Source organism: Pseudomyrmex gracilis, unplaced genomic scaffold (assembly GCF_002006095.1).
Source record: "Pseudomyrmex gracilis isolate BER0280 unplaced genomic scaffold, ASM200609v1 scaffold_121, whole genome shotgun sequence".
Lineage (NCBI taxonomy): Eukaryota > Metazoa > Arthropoda > Insecta > Hymenoptera > Formicidae > Pseudomyrmex > Pseudomyrmex gracilis.
In genome coordinates, this window is record NW_018020705.1 from 40208 (window position 1) to 61928 (window position 21721).

General features: G+C 43.8%; 1 protein-coding gene across 8 annotated transcripts in view; it reads right to left on the bottom strand.

The window, feature by feature from the left end:
* LOC109856549 (protein trachealess) overlaps positions 1 to 21721 on the bottom strand; it is a 76954-nt gene that overhangs the window by 13745 nt on the left and 41488 nt on the right. For 2 of the 8 annotated variants that reach the window (XM_020431936.1, XM_020431933.1), the window contains exon 1: positions 5001 to 5571. The exons of the other annotated variants lie outside the window; for them this stretch is intronic. In XM_020431936.1, coding sequence (XP_020287525.1) covers positions 5001 to 5197 — 197 coding nt within the window. In that variant the 5' untranslated portion in view covers positions 5198 to 5571. Of the gene's footprint in view, positions 1 to 5000; positions 5572 to 21721 lie in introns of those variants that run through there. 8 annotated transcript variants of the gene reach the window in all.

Below are 21721 nucleotides of genomic sequence, written 5' to 3' on the forward strand. Positions count from 1 at the left end.
CCCTATATGCCGATGGAATTCGTGACGCGAAAAATCCTCCGACTCGATAATATATGGCCGTGTTATCTCGTTCTTCAAAAGTTTTATTTCTTGAAATATATATATGTGTGTGTGTGTGTGTGTGTGTAAGTGTGCAAAATCTGAATAAAACATGATCATTTTTGTTTAAATAAAATTATTCGAGTTTATTGACGATTACTTTTCGACATCACTAAGAAAGATAAATTTCTCTCGAGAAAATCTCGCGTTAAAATGTGAAACTTGCGAATTTACGACATGTACCTACTTTTTTTTTTTTCAGCTAATAAAGTACAACGTCTTTTACTTGTATCGAGCAATTACGAGCAAAATTGTCGTTTTCCAATATCTGCTATATAAACTAAGATTGTTTTCAAAAAAAGAACGTTTGTATACGTTAAGAAAGTCGCACAGCGTGTTATGTTGCCACAGTCCCTCGTCGATGATGATCTTCCGCTCGAGCTTTTCGATATGATCTTTTCGACGACAGGGCGAAGTGAAAACGATATTGGCAACCGTGGAAATTATAATGCGCATCGTAGCGCGGGCTCATCGACTAATTCAATTAAACGATTCATTTGCCGGTCCGAAGCACCACCTGAGGGTACGTCCCGTTCCATCTGTGTTTTCGCGTCCGTGTGCTCGCGCTACCGTGTGCGTGGCTCGCGCGCGCACCCGTCGTCGCCGAGGAAGAACGTGAGCCGGAGAAGGACGAACGGACCTTCCAACGTACTCCCTGGAGAGTCGTAGCCTCGCGCAACAATACAATGCTCCTAATGTTACGGCTCCAGTTTCGACATAATTTTCTTTCGCGGCCCCGACCGGGTGAGAGAGTAGAAGGAGGGCTATCGGGGATGCCTTTTCGGACGAAAAAAAGAAAAAAAAATGTCATTTCCGCTGACCGCTCGATAACGAGAAGCTAGGAATAAGTTTTTTACGCATCGCGATTAGATTAGATACGAAACTTGCATTGTAGCTTCGATCATTTCAACGACTCTTTTGGACGCGATTTGATTTTCAATGGAAACAACGTTCGTTGGCGATGTCCAGTCCGATAACCAATCTCAAAGGAACGACCACGGCGATAACGATCGACGTCGATTTGGCGAAACAGTTTCGCAAAATCGTCGAAAAGTATCGCGAGGACTCGTGTCTTTTGTCGCTTATATTTTAATTCGATGTCATGAATAATTCACAATACATCCCTCGCTTCTAGTGGACCAAACCATAGTCCGCGATTTCATTCATGATGCAACGCTTGAATCATGTCAAGTTTTATAAGCGCGCCCGCGCGCGCGAAGGAGATAATGCAAATTTGCCGCGTTACGCAATTACGCGCACGGGAATGAGTTTTTAGAACGCATTTTTTTGTGTCGTTTAATTCGAGGGGAATAGAATATTTCGGGGAGAGAAAATTTCGTTCTCTCAAATCATTTTCGGGAAGTTGTCTATCAATATCGTTCGTCGCACTTTTTGACGAGAAAAATTTTCATTACTACGTCGCGCGCGCACAGAACTATTGTGTATTCTAACGACGCGCGTTGCGATACGATGGATAACGACACGAGTGAGGAAACGCTTTTCACGGAACAGCGCAGGATCTGAATGAAAGCGGACAAGATAAAAAAAAAAAAGAAAAAAAAAAGAAAAAAAAAGAAAGAAAAAAAAAACAGAAAGGAACAACGCCGAGAGCACTAAAACATCCCGCTGCATCCGCGGACGTAAATCACAGCCGCTGCACGCACGCATGAATGCATGCATACGCCACACACATAGACACCCGCAATAAAATGGAAAAAAGAAGAGAAGAAGAAAGAGAGAGAGAGAGAGAGAGAGAGAGAGAGAGAGAGAAAAAAAATGGTAAGAGAGTCAAGAGACCGCGATGTGCGCGACAGCGAGAGAGGGCGGAGAGGGCGAGAGAGCGGGTAGATAGAGAGACGGAGGGAAGTTGGCTCCTGATGACGCGCAGATAAGGGAGGGCTTAAAGTCTACGTGATGAGCTTCCCGATGCGGAGGAGCGGAGGTCGAGCCTGAGAACTTTCGGTAAATGCACTTGTAAGAGCTGTTTCTTCTTTCCTTTACATTTTGGACGCGACCCCAAATTCTCCCTCGCGGTATCAAATCTAGTTTACAGCGCGAGGCGCTTCGTCGCAATTCTCGTCTCAGCGTCGCGCGCTTCTTTAATACCTGAATGTAGAGATCGACGATTACTCTCCGTTGTCGCTATCAAGAATATTACAGTCTGTTAAAGAATAAAGCTATTCTTATTTTTGCTTCCAAAAAATCAAATGAATTAAATAGAGAAATTAATAATTAACAATATCATTTTTATTTTTTACTATTACTTATATATTAATCATTAGATTGGTGCAAAAATGAATTAATTAGTTTTGTTATTGATAATCAAAAGCCGCAATTTTATTTTTGCACCAATCCGGTAACAAAATTCAACCAGAACTTATCGAAAATCTTGTCAAAAGAAAACTTTTATGCGAAAGAAAGCAATCACACTTCGAAAATCTGAAAATAACATAACTCTATGAACACAAAAAAAAAATCGAATTGATTGAGCCATAGACACCCACTGTGAAGTAAGTAGTCGACGTTTGGTCAACTTAACGCAGAGAAAGCAAGGGGGTTTCGAAAGGCCTCACACGTCCGTGGTTCGCATCCGGATGCGTCGGTGTTTTAACTTCCGGGAACGTGAGGCCGTGGCCGCGCGGCGGGGCGCGCGTCACGATTCCAAAGTCGCCAAAGTCAGATATGAACCGCGGTCACTGATCTCTCTCTCTCTCTCTCTCTCTCTCTAACGACATGTTAATTATTTCGTACTGACATTCTATCTCTAGCTGTCACATATTCTCTTAACTTAATCCATGATCAACTCACTTACAGTCTTATGAATTGTAGGTATAATATTATTTATAAAATTTAAATTATCTATCACGAGCTAAGTGACCGTCAATTTTCATATAAAAAATGTTTTTTCGATCGAAAATAAATTTCTTTATGTATTGGGTTATTAGGTATAGACCTTAAAAAATGTGTATGTGTGTGTGTGTGTGAGTGTATTTGTCAAGTTTCATACTCAACTTTTCAAGGACAGACGTGGGTCTCCCAGACTCACTCAAAAATTGCGCATCGACGTTTCTAGAAAGTTTTTTTTCAACGCTTATATCTTTGAAACTACTAGATTTTTTAAATTTGTTTTTTTTTCTGTCGACGCAGAATCGTTTAAACTTTCGATTGAAAAAAAATTAATTTTTTGCGGAGATATTTGATCTTAAATTCGCGTGGGTCTTACAAACCCGGTCCGACGAACTAGTCGTCATTTTTGAGGTCTGTTCACGAAGGGTTGAGAGAGTCCTGGAGCGTACTATATATATCGTGACTACTGTTACCGATACAAGTGACATCAACTATAGAACGTCGTTAGAAGAAACAAACAAGGACATACATAAGTAAAAAGAGATTATGTTAGATTTCAACGTATCATAGATTGTTTGTAAGCTTCCAAATCATATTCTAATAGTCTTATTACATTCTTCAATGTTATGTCTATCTCGGATACTTTTTGGTTTTTATGAATATAATTTTTCAATCTCAAATATCAGTACACTAAAAGTAAAGATGATTGTTAACTTCAACAATTTTTGTTAAATTTTCGATATATTGAAAAGTACCCAAGAGATTAATTTCATTATTTTCTTTTATTCTGTAGATACGTTTTTCTATCCGAGCAATAAATACAAAATGCAAAATGTAAAATACGAATTACTCGTTCGCGATCAGTATAACAGGAAGATCAGGACCCTCGTAAAGATCAAATATAAAAATCTATAAAACATAAATGTTATACATTAACAAAATCACATTACGCTACCACGTATCTTGTGACGGAAACTGAGAAAAAATGTTAAAAAATGAATATAAAATTTTTGTTTTATATTCATTCGCGTAAATCATATATTGGCGCAGTTTTTTTATCTCGGGAATACCACAATGCAATAAATCTCCGAATGTAAGAAATTATAAGACAAAAACCCGCGGGACTCGTTCTCGATTTATCTTCTTTGACGTCGCGAGTACCTGACGCGCTCGATTAAGAGGCAGTCGAGTCGTGGCACCGAAGCGCGATTGGTTCGTTACCGACAATGTCGGAAAATCAAAATAGAGGTACGTTTGCGAAGGAAGGAGATAAAGGGCGACGAGCCAAAGGTAACATTGACGGCTCCCCCGGTTGCCCCGTCAGCATCAGCGTTCCTTCGATATCGCATCGACGGTTTACTGCCGCGGCGTGACGTACTCGTCGTCTGCCCCATTGGTTTACCACCCTTGCGTCTTATACCTACCTCTACCGCGTCACCCATCACCATTCCCATTATCCACTCACTGTGACAGAGCTCTCTTGGGACCGTACCCCGTACTACGGCGCGGCCCTTTATCCGATTTTCGAAGGGCCGCGGAAATTCTCGATGTCAACCGCTCCTTGTCGTATCTGCGCAATTTGTCGAACGGGGACATGCTTACGTCAAGAGACATCAATAACGTGCCGGAATCGAGAGCTCACGTATCTCCAAACGCTAATATAGGTATGTTGTTATTACAGGGGGTTGTGATACAAAAGAGAGATATAGCTGGAGTAATCTAATCTAAAGTATTATAACAATACACTCTGTGGGTATTATATAATAATACTATATTATTATTATGTTGTAAAAAAAAATTGAGATCTTGCGATAAGTAAAAACTTTTTCACATATTAGTTAAATTAATCGATCGATGTATCAAGGACACGTTTTTGAGAAAAAAAAATATATACTATAAGTAATTAAAATTTAATACAATTATATATGTTACATCGCGAAATTTGTTTGCGAGTCGATCGCCATTCGAGATGAATCGGTTACCGTTAAATGGAACGGATGACATTAAGTGTACGTTTAATTTTAAGAGAAATAAGTATAAGAGAAACAACATGCCCTGGCTCGAGGAGAGGACCCTGACTCTGTTTGTACGGGACACAGAGGTCCGCCGGTGTTACAAACCAGGAGTGCGTGAACGCGGGGTTGATGTTGAGCGGCGCTGCGGGCCCCTGATGGGGTCCGCCAACACCGACTCCGACCGGGCTTTGTCGTTGAAAGGCCCCGTAATCCATGGCCACCTGATACGGCAACATATTCTCGATCAAGATGAATTTCCTTGTCGTTTCTCAAACGTCACTTTTTTTTTTTTTTATATATATATATATATATTATCTTCACTTTTTATCAACGCGTCCTCTTATCACTCGCGCGCTACACAAACTGGCACTCGACGAGCACCACCCCGATACCGTCCGTAATGGTCATCATCCTCGTCATATTCTCGCGTGTGTGGTCCTTCAACGGTGGTCCGTTAACACTTCCCTTCGAATTCACCCGCGCGAATTCACGCGGCTGCCAAAATTCGAGAGGGGGGAATATGATCCCGAAACACACGGTGGTGACGAAAGGGTGACGAAAGCGCCGAGGGGGTTCAAAACGGCCGTACGCCCGTGCGAGTTCGTGACCGGGCGAGCGACTACACGGAACTGTACCATCCTCGAGGCGTGAGACGTCGCGAGCGCAGAGACAGAGAGAGAGAAAGAGAAAGAGAACGCGCGAGGAGGACGAAGGAGTCGGGAGAGAGAGTACGTGAATAACGGGAGCGTGCGCCGAATAACGGGCGGAGTTATCCCGCCCACGAAACGCCCTGCTCGACGAACGATGCTGCTTTCCAGCGGGACGCGGCGTCCGCCCACTACCTGCGTTATTTCATCGACGTTCCTCCTCGTCGTCGTCTTCGTCCTCGTCCACGTCTTCGTCCTCGTCTTCGGCTACGTCGCCGTCAGCCCGTCCAGCCGCGCGGCGTTCTATACTCCGCACCGAGCCTCCCCGAACGTCTCTCGGTCTCTCTTTTTCGCCTTTCTCACTTACTCCACCTCCCCCTTTTCCGCCGACTACGCGATGCGACGCGATACGATGCAACCTCGTTCCTCTTCATCGAAGATGCCGCGTATCGCTTCGGAAAGATTCTTTGTGCGATTTTCATTTCTGTAATTTTTTTGCCGTGTCGAAAACTGCGATTGCGTTGAAGGTCGTTAATGTAAACATGAACTACGTCTCTCGGAAAGAAAGAAATCATAATATAAATTAACAAAAATACATTATTGAGTATTTAATCATTTTTTCTAAATCTCTTTCGTGTGTTTACGCGCCAGAGTGTACGACGGTGTTGTACTCTCGCCATGATGTCGGCATCGAGTGTAAAGCCGGTATTATTCGTCTTGTACAAGTACAGAAACTGTTAAGGGCTTCTGTGAGGTGTTGTAGACAAATGCGTGAATTTTTTTTTATAACATTAATAGCAAATAATATATCTATTAATTGTGTTCACAATTTCGAATAAGTATTTCTTTTCTTCAATTTTCTCGTCTGAAACAACTCGCGGTGATGATTATCTGAGCAAAGATCGTTGATCAAAAGACACTTGAAAACTCTCTCCGGCTAATTTGCGAGGGGAAAGCTAGCGTATTAATGATAGAGAGGGTGTACCGGCAATTAATTACGCGAACAAACCGATCTAAGGACCATCTCCGAAACTCGCTGCACACTACCTATTGATCGTAGATACGGTCTCTCTCGCGTAATCTTAACGCGAATCAGAGTCCGAACTAAGTAAGTTATTCCATGCCTAGGGAATTAACCATCGTCGTGTTCCAAAAATAGGATTTCTCTCTTCGAGGACGACAAATTTGTAAAAATTGGCCGAAAAACACGACCAATATAGACTCGAAGAGAAACAAACGTTCTAAGGAGTTGTTTCTATTCGCGTAGTTACAATATAATTCTAATTGCGCGAATACGCAAAAACTGCGCCGCTGTTCTCTTTCGCAAGCGGTCAGACTGGATGAAGTTTGAATAGAAATCGTTCGCGCGCGACGAAAACACAGGCGGTTCGTAATTCGCGTTCCTAGACCTAGACGACGAGAATATCATCCGACAGACAGACGCGCGGGACAGACGATCGAAGCCTCTGGCACGGGAAAACGACGCATCGGCATTGCTAGATACCTACGACTCGCCCGCCCGCTCGCTCGCTCGCTCGCTCGATGTTGTGTACTTAGCATGCATCCCCGATACGAAGGATTCCTTATTGTATCGTTGCACGTGAGCGTAATGCACAAATATGAACTTGGCTGCGGGCTCGTTCTCCTACCGGAGCCTCGGTGATAACTCCGTTCTCATAATCATACATATGGATGTCCTGTACGAGTTGCCTCCTCGATGGCTATAGTAGTGTATGTATATACGCGCGTTTTGCCGCGCGTTATCCGAACGAAATAATACTCGCCGCTCGATCTGTCCCGAAGCCGCGCGACGATACATTTATTACTTTAATCGCGCGATATGTTTGAAATTAGTAAAAATCCAAAAATTTGGAGAAAACCGAATATTCCCTGCCGCGCTATACGCGTGTATATAGATACATAATAGACGCGCGCCGATATCACGTCTTCTTGTCGGGGGGGGGGGGGGAATTAACTTTCGCGCGAACTGCCGATATTCGCACAGGTGGCAGATATAAAGATTTAATCGCGTTTAAGAAGAACGCTCGCGAGCTCGCGCGAGCGTTGGTTAATCGACCAATTTCTTCGATCGGATAATGTCGCTTTTACGTACACAGCAGATCCGTATCTAACCCTTGCCGGAGGACAATGTATCAGTGCGGACATAAACGTCGGCCGTCGGGTAAAGAAGGGCCCCATAAAAGCCGGCGCCCCCGCGGCCCGCGACCCCGATAAGAGTTATCTCCATCCACTAATTGAAAGTTAATTGGTCCACCGTTAGTTAGTCGCAGCGAAACCCGGGCGCTTCGTCGTCTACCCGGCGGCTCGGGGCGGCAATTTAGGAACGCTGTACCGACAATAATGAGACCCTATCTTATGGCGTTACCGCCGACTGCCGGCGTTTCGGGTACACGTATTACCTACGACGTTACGTGCGCGCCCGGATTCTCTCCCACGTGTTCGTAATAAACTGGCCCGCGCCGCGCCACCGTGTGTAATCGACAATTTCCGACAAACACGTACCGAACGCACGTACCTGAGACAGAAAGATTACGATCGGGAGAAGGACCTTTGAGGAGAGTCGAAGAGCGAGAGAAGCGCTCACGACTTGCGTGCTTCTTGGTGTCTCCGCACGTGTTCTCCGAATAGTTACGCGTGCTGCACCAGTTAGTAGTAGCGGGGGCACTGATTACCGCGGTAAGACAGGGAGGAGATGATATCGCGATGCCGAGGCGAATGATTCTAACTTGCTTGGTGAGTTTTCAAATGTCTTGATAAAAATTGAATTGAAAAACTGTATAGAATTAAACTAAAAAAATGTAGATCTTAAAAAATCGACTGTTGTACGTCAACGAGATTGTACGAAGGAGATGCGCACGCGAGAGAGATATTCGCATCGCGACGTCGTCGTCGCGAATCGAAAGAGCAAGCAAAATTTTGTCAGCGCGCGAGATATTTGCCCACGGGATATTAGGAGGAGAGAACGAGGGTTAACATGTAAGCGTATGCGGCTCCTGTAATTTTTCAAATTGCACCGCTGTCATTCACCCTCCGACCTTCGGACTCGCAAACGGAAACGCTACTCTCCTTCTCTCTCTCTCTCTCTCTCTCTCTCTCTCTCTCTCTCTCTCTCTCTCTCTCTCTGTCTTCCTTCCGTCTTTTTTCAATCCTCCCTCCGCTCGCCTTGTCTCGTCTTCGTCTCTCGTGCCAAATTTTCCCTCCGCTTGCCACGGCAGCATAAGGGGAGCCTGGCTACTAACGAGAAACGAAGTTATTTGAGGGTGCTATAGAAAGGAGTTGGACAATCATAATAATCAAGTGCGATTCGCGTTTATTGTTGGCGATTATTGCTCGCCACCCTCTTGGAAAAGCTCGCGCTCGCACCCAGGCGCTCTCCTACCCGCCACCCCCCGCGGGATGCGGTAGTAATAAATAATAACAACCGAATGAATCTTCGCATCACGGTGCGAAATAAATAGAGTTAAAAAGTTTACAGATGGCAAGAGAAAAAGAACGAGAGATAGAGAGAGAGAGAGAGAGAGAGAGAACTTCTGTAAGAGATAAGTTTCTGTGAAATATTTCGAGGCGCCACTTCCGCTTCCGTCGCCTCGTAATGGCTGAGCTCGTTTCACCATCGGTTCTCACTTAATGAATCTTGTCTTCTATAAAATTTATTTGTTCCGTTGTGAGTTTACATTCTTTTTCATACGCACACACATATGTATATATAAAATATATTTCAATATCTTGAAAAAAAAATCAAATGCAATAGTCTTCATATGAATATTATTTTTCATTAAAAAAATAATAAAATAAAGACAAGTGTGTGTAATTACGGCTTATTAGAACCGATTGCAGGTTGTTTTGCAACGATAACAAGTAGTTACGCATATTTGAATTTGATAAAATCCATAAAGAACCCGAGGACAACCCTTAATTAATCATACTACTTGTTTAAGATAAAGACGTTTTTTCTTATGATCGATCGTTTATCACTTACGCACCGAACACATCGAACACATTAAAGTGAAAGAAGCGGGGGATTTGGCGCGCAGATATAAAGATCATCCCCTCCGCGTCGCGATTCATAATTGCGACGGGATTTCAATTATGTGTGTCGTCGAGAAAGATTAGCGAAACAAATTGCTTTTTTTCTCTCTTACCGTCGGTTCTGCGCACATATTAGCGTAACTTTTTTAACATTAAAGAAGAAAAAAAATTGCCCCTGTGCCTTCGGAAAAAAAAAAAAAAGCGCTCGCAGTTACGCTATCCTGTCACCCTCCCTGTCGCGCCACTTAATTATGCCTCGCCGACCTTCTCTCTCGTCCAGACTCGAGTAATCTCTTCGTTCTTCTCGCAGACTACGTTCGTCTCGCTATATTGCTTTTTTTTTTTTTTTTTTTTTTTTTTAACGGCACAGTTCTGTCACCGTCACTTTCGCGTGTTTCATCGATCGCGAAACAACATCGTTCGGAATTACTTCGCGCTTTGTCTTCCGGAACGGAGAACGGCGCGCAACGCCTTCGTCAAAAGCTTTGTTTTGACTGAAAATCTGACCGATTGGCCGCAACTAGAGTTGATTAGATTCTATTTACTGGACGCGAGTTTAGTGGTTCGATCCCCCTTCGCTTCCGTCTATTTCATTCCCCCTCGTGGCAAATGAACCAGTAGTATACGGGGCCGCCGCGATCCTACAGACCTTTCCGAGGTCCGCCGCTAATTTAGAGGAAAGAGCGGTTCGAATCTATTCTTCTGTTGTGAGCAGCGTACAAGACACACACACGGTGTCGCAATTTACACTAAAATATCCCGAGAGCTGGTCGATTATATTTTATTACCGCTACAAATCGCGAATAAACGCGCGGAAAAGATTTGTCGATTTTCGCGACACTTTTTTTTTTTTTTTTTGACGGTAATGATGCGCGGAAACTTCAATTGATAGACGAGAAAAGAAACAGTTCTTCTTCCGCGGAGCGAATTTTCTCCCATTCGCGACAGTTCTGCGGCATTCTTGCGCACGTCCGGAAGAACGTAGCAATTTTTTGGACTTTCGAGAGCCGTGGCGTGTATAGATTGACAAGCTCGGGCGGGCAAGGGGCAGCTTGAACTAGCGGTAGAGAAAATAGGGAAGGATCGGGGAAGGAAATAACAGGGTTCGGGAGACGGCCCCTATCGGGGACGAGGCAATCACATCCCCCTTCAAGAACACACCGGCATTCACTGAACTTTAAAATCAAATAATGCCTATTAAAATAACAATACGCGTCTCTCTGGCGCGCGCGCGCGCGCGCGCAAGCAGGTTAAACATTCCTTCTTCCTGTTCGGCTACGCTCTAACCCGCTCGCCTACGCGGCGCATTACCATACGGGATCGGGTTACGACAATTACGTTACGTATCGCCGCCGCTATACATACCGATTCGCGTCGTAGGGCGTTTCTACTACCGCGCCCGCGCCCTCTAATATCTTAATCAAGGCCCGGAGGACGGTTTGTTTTCGTACGCGCCCGTGATTTTCCGTATCATATCGCCACCCCTACTTTTACATAATGCATCGCTCTAATAACGCGTTTCGCGATTAACGATCCGATAATAACGAAATAATCGTGTGTGTGTGTATAAATAAATGCGCGAAACAGGTTTTAAGAGGTTTTACACATTTTACGCGGCACACAAGAGATCGTTAAGATAGCAAATTGTCGCTTCGCAAGATTGATATAGCGTAAACGGCCGCGAGATCGTAACCTGAGATCGTTATCGCACACACGTCGCGCGATCGTTATCGCGTCGCGATATAACGTATTATACTCGAGTTGTGGTTTTTAACGCGGTTGGAAATTATTTCTATAATTTTGTTTTTTGTTTTTTTTTTTACTGCAGTCGCGCTAAAAAACAACGCATCAGAGTGGGCGAGAGTGACCGAATTTATTTCTTCTTTTTTTTAATAAATTTGGTTATTGAAGTCTTTGTCCAAAATTTACAAGCAAATTATTCATATGGAAACGCGAATTATTACGTAGCTAAAAGAATACGCAGGTTTTTTTTGCCATATTTTGATCGTAAAATACAGGGAACAAGCGCGTACAGTAACATATTTTGTGTCTGACAGATTTTGTCTGTCAGGGTGCTGATATTTACGATAAAACGGGTCTTCCAAAGAGTTCCCACGAGACGAGGGAAACTGCACGCTACTTACACATATTGAACGAATCGGATGATTCGGGCAACACTTAAGTATCATATTAACGATCGTATCATTTGTCATTTGTTATTTGTCCAACTTTTATCAATTTTATTACATACAAATATATCGTTCAATACGTTGGAGCGCGAATTGTCGTAATTCTCGCACTGTGTAGGTATCGAATTATCGCTGACACGCGCGTCAACAAAAGATTGGCTCGTTACTTTATAAAATTGCATCAGAAGTGCTTTCGATCGCTTGGCGCAACTTTCACACTTCATTTCGAGATCAGTAAAAAAAAATAAATAGCCACAAATTCGGACGATCTCTCGTCGAATAATTATATATTGCGATTATTAAATCTCAACTGCTACATTGGGGCCAAATCTGGTCCATACAGTTGTACGGACTGCCATATCCATGAGGTAGTTTTTTGTACCTCAAATTTTGATAAGAATTTTAACTAAAGTGAAATTTCAAAAGTTGATGTTTTTTGATGTGGTTAATAAAATTAACGTCGTTTGTGCCGCACGAGAAATATTTGCGCATATTGTGTGCGGCGAAGTATGTTTGTATCTCGCCTGGTGTAGTTTAAGAAGTTAAACGAGTGTATTATTGTTAGGATTATATTAAAAGACGATCACAGAACTTGAGAGAGTACGATTTGTACAATTAAATGAGACGCGGTGAATTATTTAGGTCGGTCAACTCGGCCAAAGAGAGAAGCAATTTATTTTTCGTTTTTCGCGATTTTCACGCGGGAACTGAAGGGAAGGAAAAGACATCGCTCCCAAGTCGCAGAAGCTAAAGTTAGAATGGAAAGGTGAGTTTCCAAGTGGCTATCAACCGTCGTGGCGCCGGTGATCTAACGACTCGCGCTTGACAACCGGATGCGAGAGAGAGAGAGGGAGAGAGAGAGAGAGAAAGAGAGAGAGAGAGAGAGAGAGAGAGAGAGAGAAGAGAGGCCCGTGAGTTCCCGCATCGCGTCATTAGCATGCGACTCGCGGACGTACATATTTTGGGGAGTCCTCGCGAAGAATACCAATATTCTGCTTTGACATTCCAATAAAACGCGGTCGTTTTGTTTATGAGCTTGTACGCACCGAGTAAGCGCGTGTGTGTGTGCGTGAGTGAGTGAGCGCGCGCGGCCACGTAGTCCACGTCGTCACCACGTCGAGGTGGTTACATCAAAACGCATGAATGGTATTGGAGATTGAAATGGGAACGAAGAGAGGGAACAAGGAGTGCGCGACCGCACCCACACACGATCGGTGCCAGGCTGCGGGAGAGACGTTAACGAACATCGTGCCACCCTCTCGAGCAAGAGTTGCTGAGTACAACGTAAAAAAGATTCGCTCTCTCTCCTTCTCTCTCTCTCTCTCTCTCTCTCTCTCTCTCTCTCTCTCTCTCTCTCTCTCTCTCTCTCTCTCTTCGATATCCGCATTTTTGCTGCTCATTTTTTTTTACGTCTAAGTTACCACTTCTTTTCAAAGTATGTATTCCACGTATCGCTGCGGTTTAATCGTCTACACGTAGGCAATTCATCAAATATTATCGCTGCAGACATTTTTTGTATATATATTTCTCTAGGCGGTAAATAAACGAGGCAGGCGACGATGCGGAGATCGTGGAGATAATTGTTAAATTATTTTTTTTCTCGCGGGAAGGAAGGAGACCGGAAAAGTCGTAACGGAAGAAAGCGATGATTAGAGAAGGGAGAAAATACACAGTTCTCAGAGAACTTTTAGTCTCTCTCGCGTAAATTTTCGACGAGAGAACCAAACAAGAGGCGCGCGCGCGCAAAGAGAGAAAGAGAGAGAGAGAGACGTAAAGTTTCAACTGCGCAATTTTCAGTCGTTCGCGCGCGTAAATAAAAATAAAATAAAAATTCTCAATCCGAAACACTCTCGAGCGCGGAAAACGTTTCGTATGCGCGACGTACCGCGAAATAAGCGTCGAACAGACGCATGTACGACTATCGTTCGTGATCTCGTTATTTCTGCGGCGAGTCCGGATGATGGATCCGTAAATGCCGCGTTGACCTCATCGTTCGAGCTCGATTCGTCCTTCTACAAGTTTTCGTTAGATAAGGAAGGGAATCGTTGTGAGAGCGAGCGAGACGCGTGAGCGCGATTGGACGCAAAAGAAACGAGCATGAGGAGAAGATCGGCTCACGGCAAGAATATAGCGGAGGAGATGTCATCGATGCGCGCGTATTACGGCAATGATTGGTATGCCCGGCGATCGATCTACGATGCCGCCTTCCTTCGATTTCCCCCCCCCCCTCTCCCCCCGCGCTTTCCCTCAATCCACGACCCCGCCGATTCAACCGGGCACAGGATATCGAGAATTACCCGGGCACAATGGCGTATGTACATTGTCCCGCATCGCGATCCGTATTCTCTCGCGCTTATGTATATATATATACGCGCATAATACACATTAGACTTGTTGGTATGCAGTTGAAAATTGCGCCATTTCCTCGTTACGTCGCGCATCGGACCGTCCAGCCGCAAACCGCACACGCTGTGGTGCTTTGTACCACGGCCGACCGCTATATATTAAAATTATTGCTACCGCCGCGCGTTGGCGCGCCACGCTCGTCGGACATACCTGTACCTTGTATCGCGGCGAGAGATCCGATGAATGAATCGGATAATTCAGAAAATCCGGACTATTAAGAAAAAAAAAAAAAAAAAAAAAAAAAAAAAAAAAAAAAAAATACGAAAACGCACGTCAATCGAGATGCGCGGCGGAGATAATCGCGACGCGCGTCGCAACGCTTCTGTTGAGTGTTGCGTGCGTTGTTGTTTCATCAGATCAAACGGGGACGAAGGTGTCGTAAAATACTTTCGTTCAGTTTCGGCTTCGAAATACGGAGCGATGCGATGATAGGAAAAATCCGTTACCTCCTCCCTTCTCGCGTTTCGTATCGCGTCCGAGTTTTTCGTCGATCTGCGCTGGCGATCTCCATTTTTACGAGCACGAGCTCACAGCCACCCCGTTTCGGGAAATAACGGACCGATGCGGTCTGTGTGTCCGCTAATATATTATATACCTGTGGCTCGTGCACAGTTTTTTTTTTTTTTTTTTACGTCTCTGTTAAAACACCCGAGATCGGAACAGAGATCGGAGTGTCTTCTCGGGGTAACAGTATCGAGGGTGGTGCGTAACGGTGTCTCGTGTCTCAATATCTCTCTCCGGGATACAACAACTGCCAACACGTGTTGTAAACATGTGTTTATATTAATTACAAAAGAACAATCGCGCGCGAAGAATTACAAGTGCTTATTTTGATACGCGCGAGGACTACTAAAAGTGACACAATTAAAAAAAAAATGTAAAACATAAATAACCACAAATTTTTAATGTCGAAATGTCAAAATTATAGAAACAAACGTGTTAATTTTATTTAACATTATTATATTGTGTATATGCGCGATCAACAGCAGCGCGGTCTTGTGGTTTTTGCGCGGTCAACAGCGTGAAAGTAATCGTAAAATTAATGCGCGACACTCTTTTAAATGCAACAACACACCGACGTGATGCATTTCTAACGTACGAGGCAATATGTATGCCGAAAGTAGTATATTTATCATGTAAGCGAGCAATTTGAGGAAGATCATTTTTCACAGGCTGCGACGACTTTGGATTCCGGGGGTGTGTGACTTGGTGAGGGTGAATGGGGTGTTATTGGCCGGCGGGCTAACACACCAGACGGACATCACCCTCCGAAGATCTTCAGCCTGACTGATGATTTTTGCTTCCCCGTATCGTGTCTTATACGGAGTAGCGCGTATCGAATCGCTTACTCGCAATCCTCCTCCCATTCGATTATCCTTTTTTTCTGTGTGATCGCATCGCCATCTTATTTATATATATATATATTTTTTTAGAAAACTCGAGACATAAAGATCAAACACGTGCGGTTGTGTGAAACTGTGCACAACAAATTGTTTTTTTTCAAATTTCTTTCCGGAAAAGATTTTGTAACAAATGCGCGTTCGCACGTTTCCAAACTACTTCGCTAATTAGTTTCTCTTTCGTACACGGTGTACATGTCAATTGTGCGAAGAGGAAGAAAGAGGAACGGTCTCTCCCGCGGGTATACAGATAAAAGAGCGTCAAGAAACGAGAAGCACAGAAAAGTAACGGCCTGTTAAAGATAAGGAAATGAGGTGTCGCACCCTGCGATCTCTGGAAAGGCCGGAAGGGTCTTTTCTTCCGCGCGCCCGGTGTCGCACCGGAGCACCCCTTGGAGAATTTTCTCCCGCTCTTCGTAGCTGGCTGGTTTGAGCCTCGAATACCTTTACGCTCGGACGGTCAGCTGACCCTTTCTTTCGATAAAATGCATCGTAACGCCGTCCACTTTCGTCGATCGATGAACGTGCGTATTTTTCCAAATTTATTTCCCGCACGTTCAAGTGTGAGTATTTATTAAGAAATAATTCGCTTGTGCGTTACGTATTAAATAATAACAAAGCAGCGATTAACAAACGGAGTATATTCTTGTTTACGGAATTGTTCGTAATAATATGTAGAACCTACATAATATATGCGCCTACGTCATATACAATACTTCTGACCTACGATTGCGCTTGTAAGTCAGCGCAAATTCGATGCTAGCCAGAGAATTCTTATCTTAATGTAGCAAATAACCGGGGAGGGAGCGACGGAGAACGAGGTAGATAACAGTGCCTACCGATCTAATCTCTGCGGCTGATTTAACCCGCTTCATAATTCTTCAACCTAATCTGAATCCGCGTATAAGCATTAGGTCCTCCCTTATGGGTTTCATAAGCGCGCGTCTCTACCTTTATATATTTAATTTAATATATTCTTGTTCCTCACACACACACACACACACACACATACACCCGGACTATATTTAAACCAGATATTTCCAGATATCTTTCGTTGATAACATCGTAAAGATTTGAGAGAAAATTTGTTTTTTAAACAACTTGCAGATGTACAAAAATTTTTTTTCTACGTAAACGTCAATATTAAAGTTGTCTATTGACAAATATGTATACCCATGTATATAAAATGTATGTGGTTATGTAATTATGTATGCATGACTGCGAAATGGCGAATTGTAGCGCCAAATCTTACAAGGCAGTTGGCGTTGACAGTCGATTCCGCAAAGTACACTCCGCTACGCGGAGTGTAACAAGAACTCGGCATATCCAATGATTTTTAGGGTGCGATACCGCGGGGGTTCGGAGGATGCGCGAAACCCTTAAAGCGGCTGACAAGTCGAGGTCTGTTCCCGTAGTCTTCTCTCCCCGTGTCTCTTAAAATCGCGAGATTTTCAAAACAGATGCACCCTGCCGCCGTGAAATAGCTTTTTAAACTCCTCGACCGATGTTACGCGGTTATAAGAGGCGAGCGAGCGACTCCCCCATCTGCTCCTTGAAAATGTTCTGATCCTGGCAGTAACAGTCTTAAAGAGCCATTTCATATTTTCCGAGCGATATCCTTACGCGGGTGCTTTTCTTTCACGATCTCTTTGCGGTAAAGTAGCGAATATTTATGAGAAGCTTCGATAAAAATGACGTATATCGACTTGATTTGCTCTAAAAATCGTTTGTATATTGTAAAATGGTATAATATATACTTTTCTCTCTCTCGCAGCACTATATAGTATTAGTAGTTACTATATATTTGTTTGAAAAATATTGCAAATTATTGTATTATATAAATAATCGTACCTCATTTTAATATTTATTTATTTATTTATTTATACAATCAGAGTACATATCAGATACACGCGCGCATATATTTATTAGATATTATATGGGTAATGTTTATTTTTGTCGGATAAATGTATCGTGATATATCAATATAGTGTAATGTTATTAAATAATATTATTATATTATATTATATTAGATATAATGTCTTTTTCTACTTTTTGTCAGATAAAACATCGTAATAACGTATAGTGATATAGTCGTGTGTGTGCGCGTGCGTGTGTGTGTGTGTGTGTGTGTGTGTATTGTACTTGCACCTGACGAATGGCAACCAGCTAGCAAACCTGTCTGTGAGTAAATCTATCTATATGCAGGCGCGCGACTCTCACAATCTCATTTCATTCCCAAGAAACGCGTCAAATTTCGCGTGTGTAATGAAAATGATCATCTCGCATATTGCATACAACATATTGTATGTATACGCACATTATAGGATATATCACAAATTATCTACCATGTGTCCGCTATATCATTAAGAATGGAGTTTGTATATACCGAGGGCACTAAATAAATATAACACGTATTACGTGTTAGGTATTAGACCCTAATGGGATTTATGCGAGTCTTAATCAGAGACACGCGAAAAATATAAGGGACTATGATATCTTCCTTCCCCACCCCAATGCTATATAAACGTTGACGAAAATGAGAAAAATTGAACGACGCTGTTCTGTGACGAAAACTTTTCGCAAGTTTCTTGTAAAATATATAAAATTGTTTGATTTAGTCTCCTTTGTATCTCACAACTAAGTTACAAAATTAAATTTAAATTAAACCTTAATTAAAATCTTAATTTACGAATTACGTAAAATTAAAAATTTTCTTAGCAACTTAATCTCGATTCATCAACGGTAGAATTAATTTTGACTTGTGATTAGAAAAAAGCTAGCCCGTATAAAAAATAGACCTTGTCATTTATTCAAACTTCACGCACGATCCTCCTATACACCATCCATTCGTCTTTCAGAAGGGATCTGCTGTACCGATGGATAGAAGAACGAGCAGGTTTATCGGTACAACTTGAAGCCGTACGGTGGCAGTCAAGACTGGAGCAAGTGCGCTTCTCTGTTTCAAATAAGATAAACGAGAGAGCTGAAAGATATCGCAATCATAAATTTCAACATTACACGCTTCGCATTAAAATTTTATGAATTTTAATCACTCGCGAATCTAAATTTCCGAGGAATAAATTTTCTTTTACTGCAACATAAGAAATTGTGCTTTCTTACTTGTAGAAAATACGTTTCTTTTATAACTGCAAAAAAAAAAAAAAAAAAAAAATTGCGATTTGCGCGAATTTCAAAATACATACATATGTATTTCCCATGTTGCACAGTTCATTTGAAACGGCGCGTCCTCTCATCGCACAATTCTCTGAATGAAATTCAAAGGTTCTTGGTTAAACGATCAAAGACGTTTCCGAAGAACGCGTCGAATAATTGTTCGCTCTAATAGAGACGCTTTTACACAGCGTTTTATAAAACTCAATCTCGGAAACGGTTCGTGCTTTTGGTACTGCGTGTCACGCAATTACAACCCTCCCTCCTCTCCTCCCCAACCTTCTGCGCGCGCGGTGGTGTCGCAGCGGGGTATTCCGGACGATGAAAGGAGGGAACGTGTAATCACGCTAATTGAGTGTAGATAGGCCTCGTTGACGACTCCTTCATTACACCGCAAGAAGGGTCCTAACCGCACAATTACCCACTAAGTTCAGCGCTGTCATCTTTCTGTGCCGCGGCGCGTTGCGACGCGGAGCGACGCGGCCACGTTTCCGATATCCGCGATAAGTCTCGAGTGTCAAAAGAGAGACAAGGGGAGGAGATCTGTGGAAAAATTGCCGCTCCTCGATGTATTATTACCACGCAAGAAAATAAGCGGAACGATCTACGCTTCTTGTGTTTGAAGACCAAAGAATCCTGTCGATTATTCATCAGGTTTGTCGGGAAAATTCGCGACTTTTGTGAGACACGTCGGAAATTCTGCCGGATGTCTATATGTTGCAATAAAACAACCGAGATACTTCGAGGAATTTTGCACATTTCTCCGTTAATATCGAAGCGGAATGACGCAAATCGGTCTGCGTAAGACTCTCATTTGTTAGAAAAATGGCGCAACGGAAACGGTCCGATTCTCGGAGGCTTTCCTTATTAAGTTCACACTTTTCCTAAGGTTTCGCAAGGGAGAGAGCGAACACCTTGCGGGAATACCAATGAGTTACCGGGTATCCGAGATGTCAGTTCACGGGATCACAAACGAGAAGGGGTAGGGCACGGTCGAGGTCGATCCTCGTGAGGAGGGTGTTGTCGGAGCTTAAGAGTTGACTCGTGCGTCTTTGAACGGTACAAGCAAACGGGGGGGATGTAACATCCGCCGCGCGCGCGCGAGTTCCTGCTGCGTGATTGATCACCGAGTCTATCGTCACTTTTTGTCGAGTTTGTTATTTAGCCGATGAAGAATCCGCGATATTATTTCGGATCTTGTCGGATTTCATAAAAACGACGACGAGCGATCAAATTGACGCGTTTTGATCTTATTTAGACATCATATCTGAAAGATTCTCTCATTGATACAGCGGTACCACCGATCGCATTTCTCAACTCTGTGTGCGCGTTCGCATCCTAATGTGTGTTACATATCTTGTAACGACGACGCCGACGGAGGTTCGACATAAATCCTAAAGCGCCGGTGACTTTGGCGGGGCGGTGTTCGAATTTGAGCGAAAACAGAAGTCGAGGAAATAGCGTGGCGCGCGCGATATGTAGGAAGAAGGGGGCGACGAAACCAGCTGGCTCTGTCTTGTCGGAGGCATTAATCATCGAAGTATCTAAATGACGGGATTCCGATGTATTACCATATAAATGACATCATATTTCTGGTCAGGTTTCCCCAGTTTGTCGGGTCGCTCCCGACGTGATGTATGGACGACGGCATATTGGCGGGGCCACCCACCCGCTACGTCACCCCTATCGGCTCTCTCGGACTCTTAAGCTATCGTTCCGCCTATCGTCGTTGTCCTATATGTTTACCTCGTTTCACGGTGCTTCTGTTTCTCGGTCAAACCTCTCGTTGAAATCTCGTTCGCTATACATATATATACGCATATATATTAACGAGCCGATTTTATAACCGTTGCGAAACGAGTTATATCCGGGGAAGCGCCGCTTTTCTTTCGATAATGAATCGTCACCGAGATCTCGTGGAAAGCGCGTCGTTTTGCCTCGTGCGCGCTCGGACGAAATCGAAATTAGTTTTCGACTTGATGGCGATGCGCAATTATGCATCAAACCCGTACGGCGTATATATACGCATGCACCGCAAACTGGCCCGGCCAAGCGGGTCCGGCGGGTACATTTCAATTATTAGAGGGAATTACTACGAGCGTCCATCATCTTCTATACTTATTTTCTGCTCACGACCACTACGACCGCGGCAAAGACTAAACTCGGCTCTATGTTCACCATGGAGATGATCCTATGAGGTTATATGCGAGGTAGGCATCATCAGAGCGCATCATCAGAGCGGTGAGAAAATAGCCTTCAATTGTGATTACAGGGGCGGCTTGGGTTCGCCTTGGCTCTTCGCTCACTCACTGAATCTGTCCGTCGGTCGGTCCCGCGCGTCCATCCGTCCGTCCGTCCGCGCGTCCGTTCTTTCGTTCGTACCTTTGCAGTTACGTTGCACGCATCCACGTGTGGGAAGATGCCGCGATTTAAGTAATACGGCTTGATGCCGCCTGCCGCTGACGTTTCCTCTCGCGAAACTTCGTCGAGAGAGAGAGAGAGAGAGAGAGAGCGCTGAGATATTCGCTTTTCTCTCCATTTCGAGACGAAAATAAAAAATACATACGTAGCCTGCGAGTAGTTTTTCGCGTATGCGAAATTTTGCATATCAAAGGGAGCGGATACATTGCGTTTTCTCGGAAATCGCAAAAGAGCCAGAGAAGAGGAAAGTCCTGTGGGATGCGGAAGGTGCGGAATAATACGGGCGGGAGAAAGTTACAAGTATGACTAAGCAAGAAGGCAAGGAAGATGTGACACAATGACTCCCATCGGAGTGATACCGTAATGAAGCTCCTTCCGCGGCATGATGCCTGGACCCGCCGCCGCCGCCGCCGCCGCCGCCGTTTCCCTTCGTCCCTAGGCGTACCGCATTACTAGATTAGACGCGCGGAGTCCCT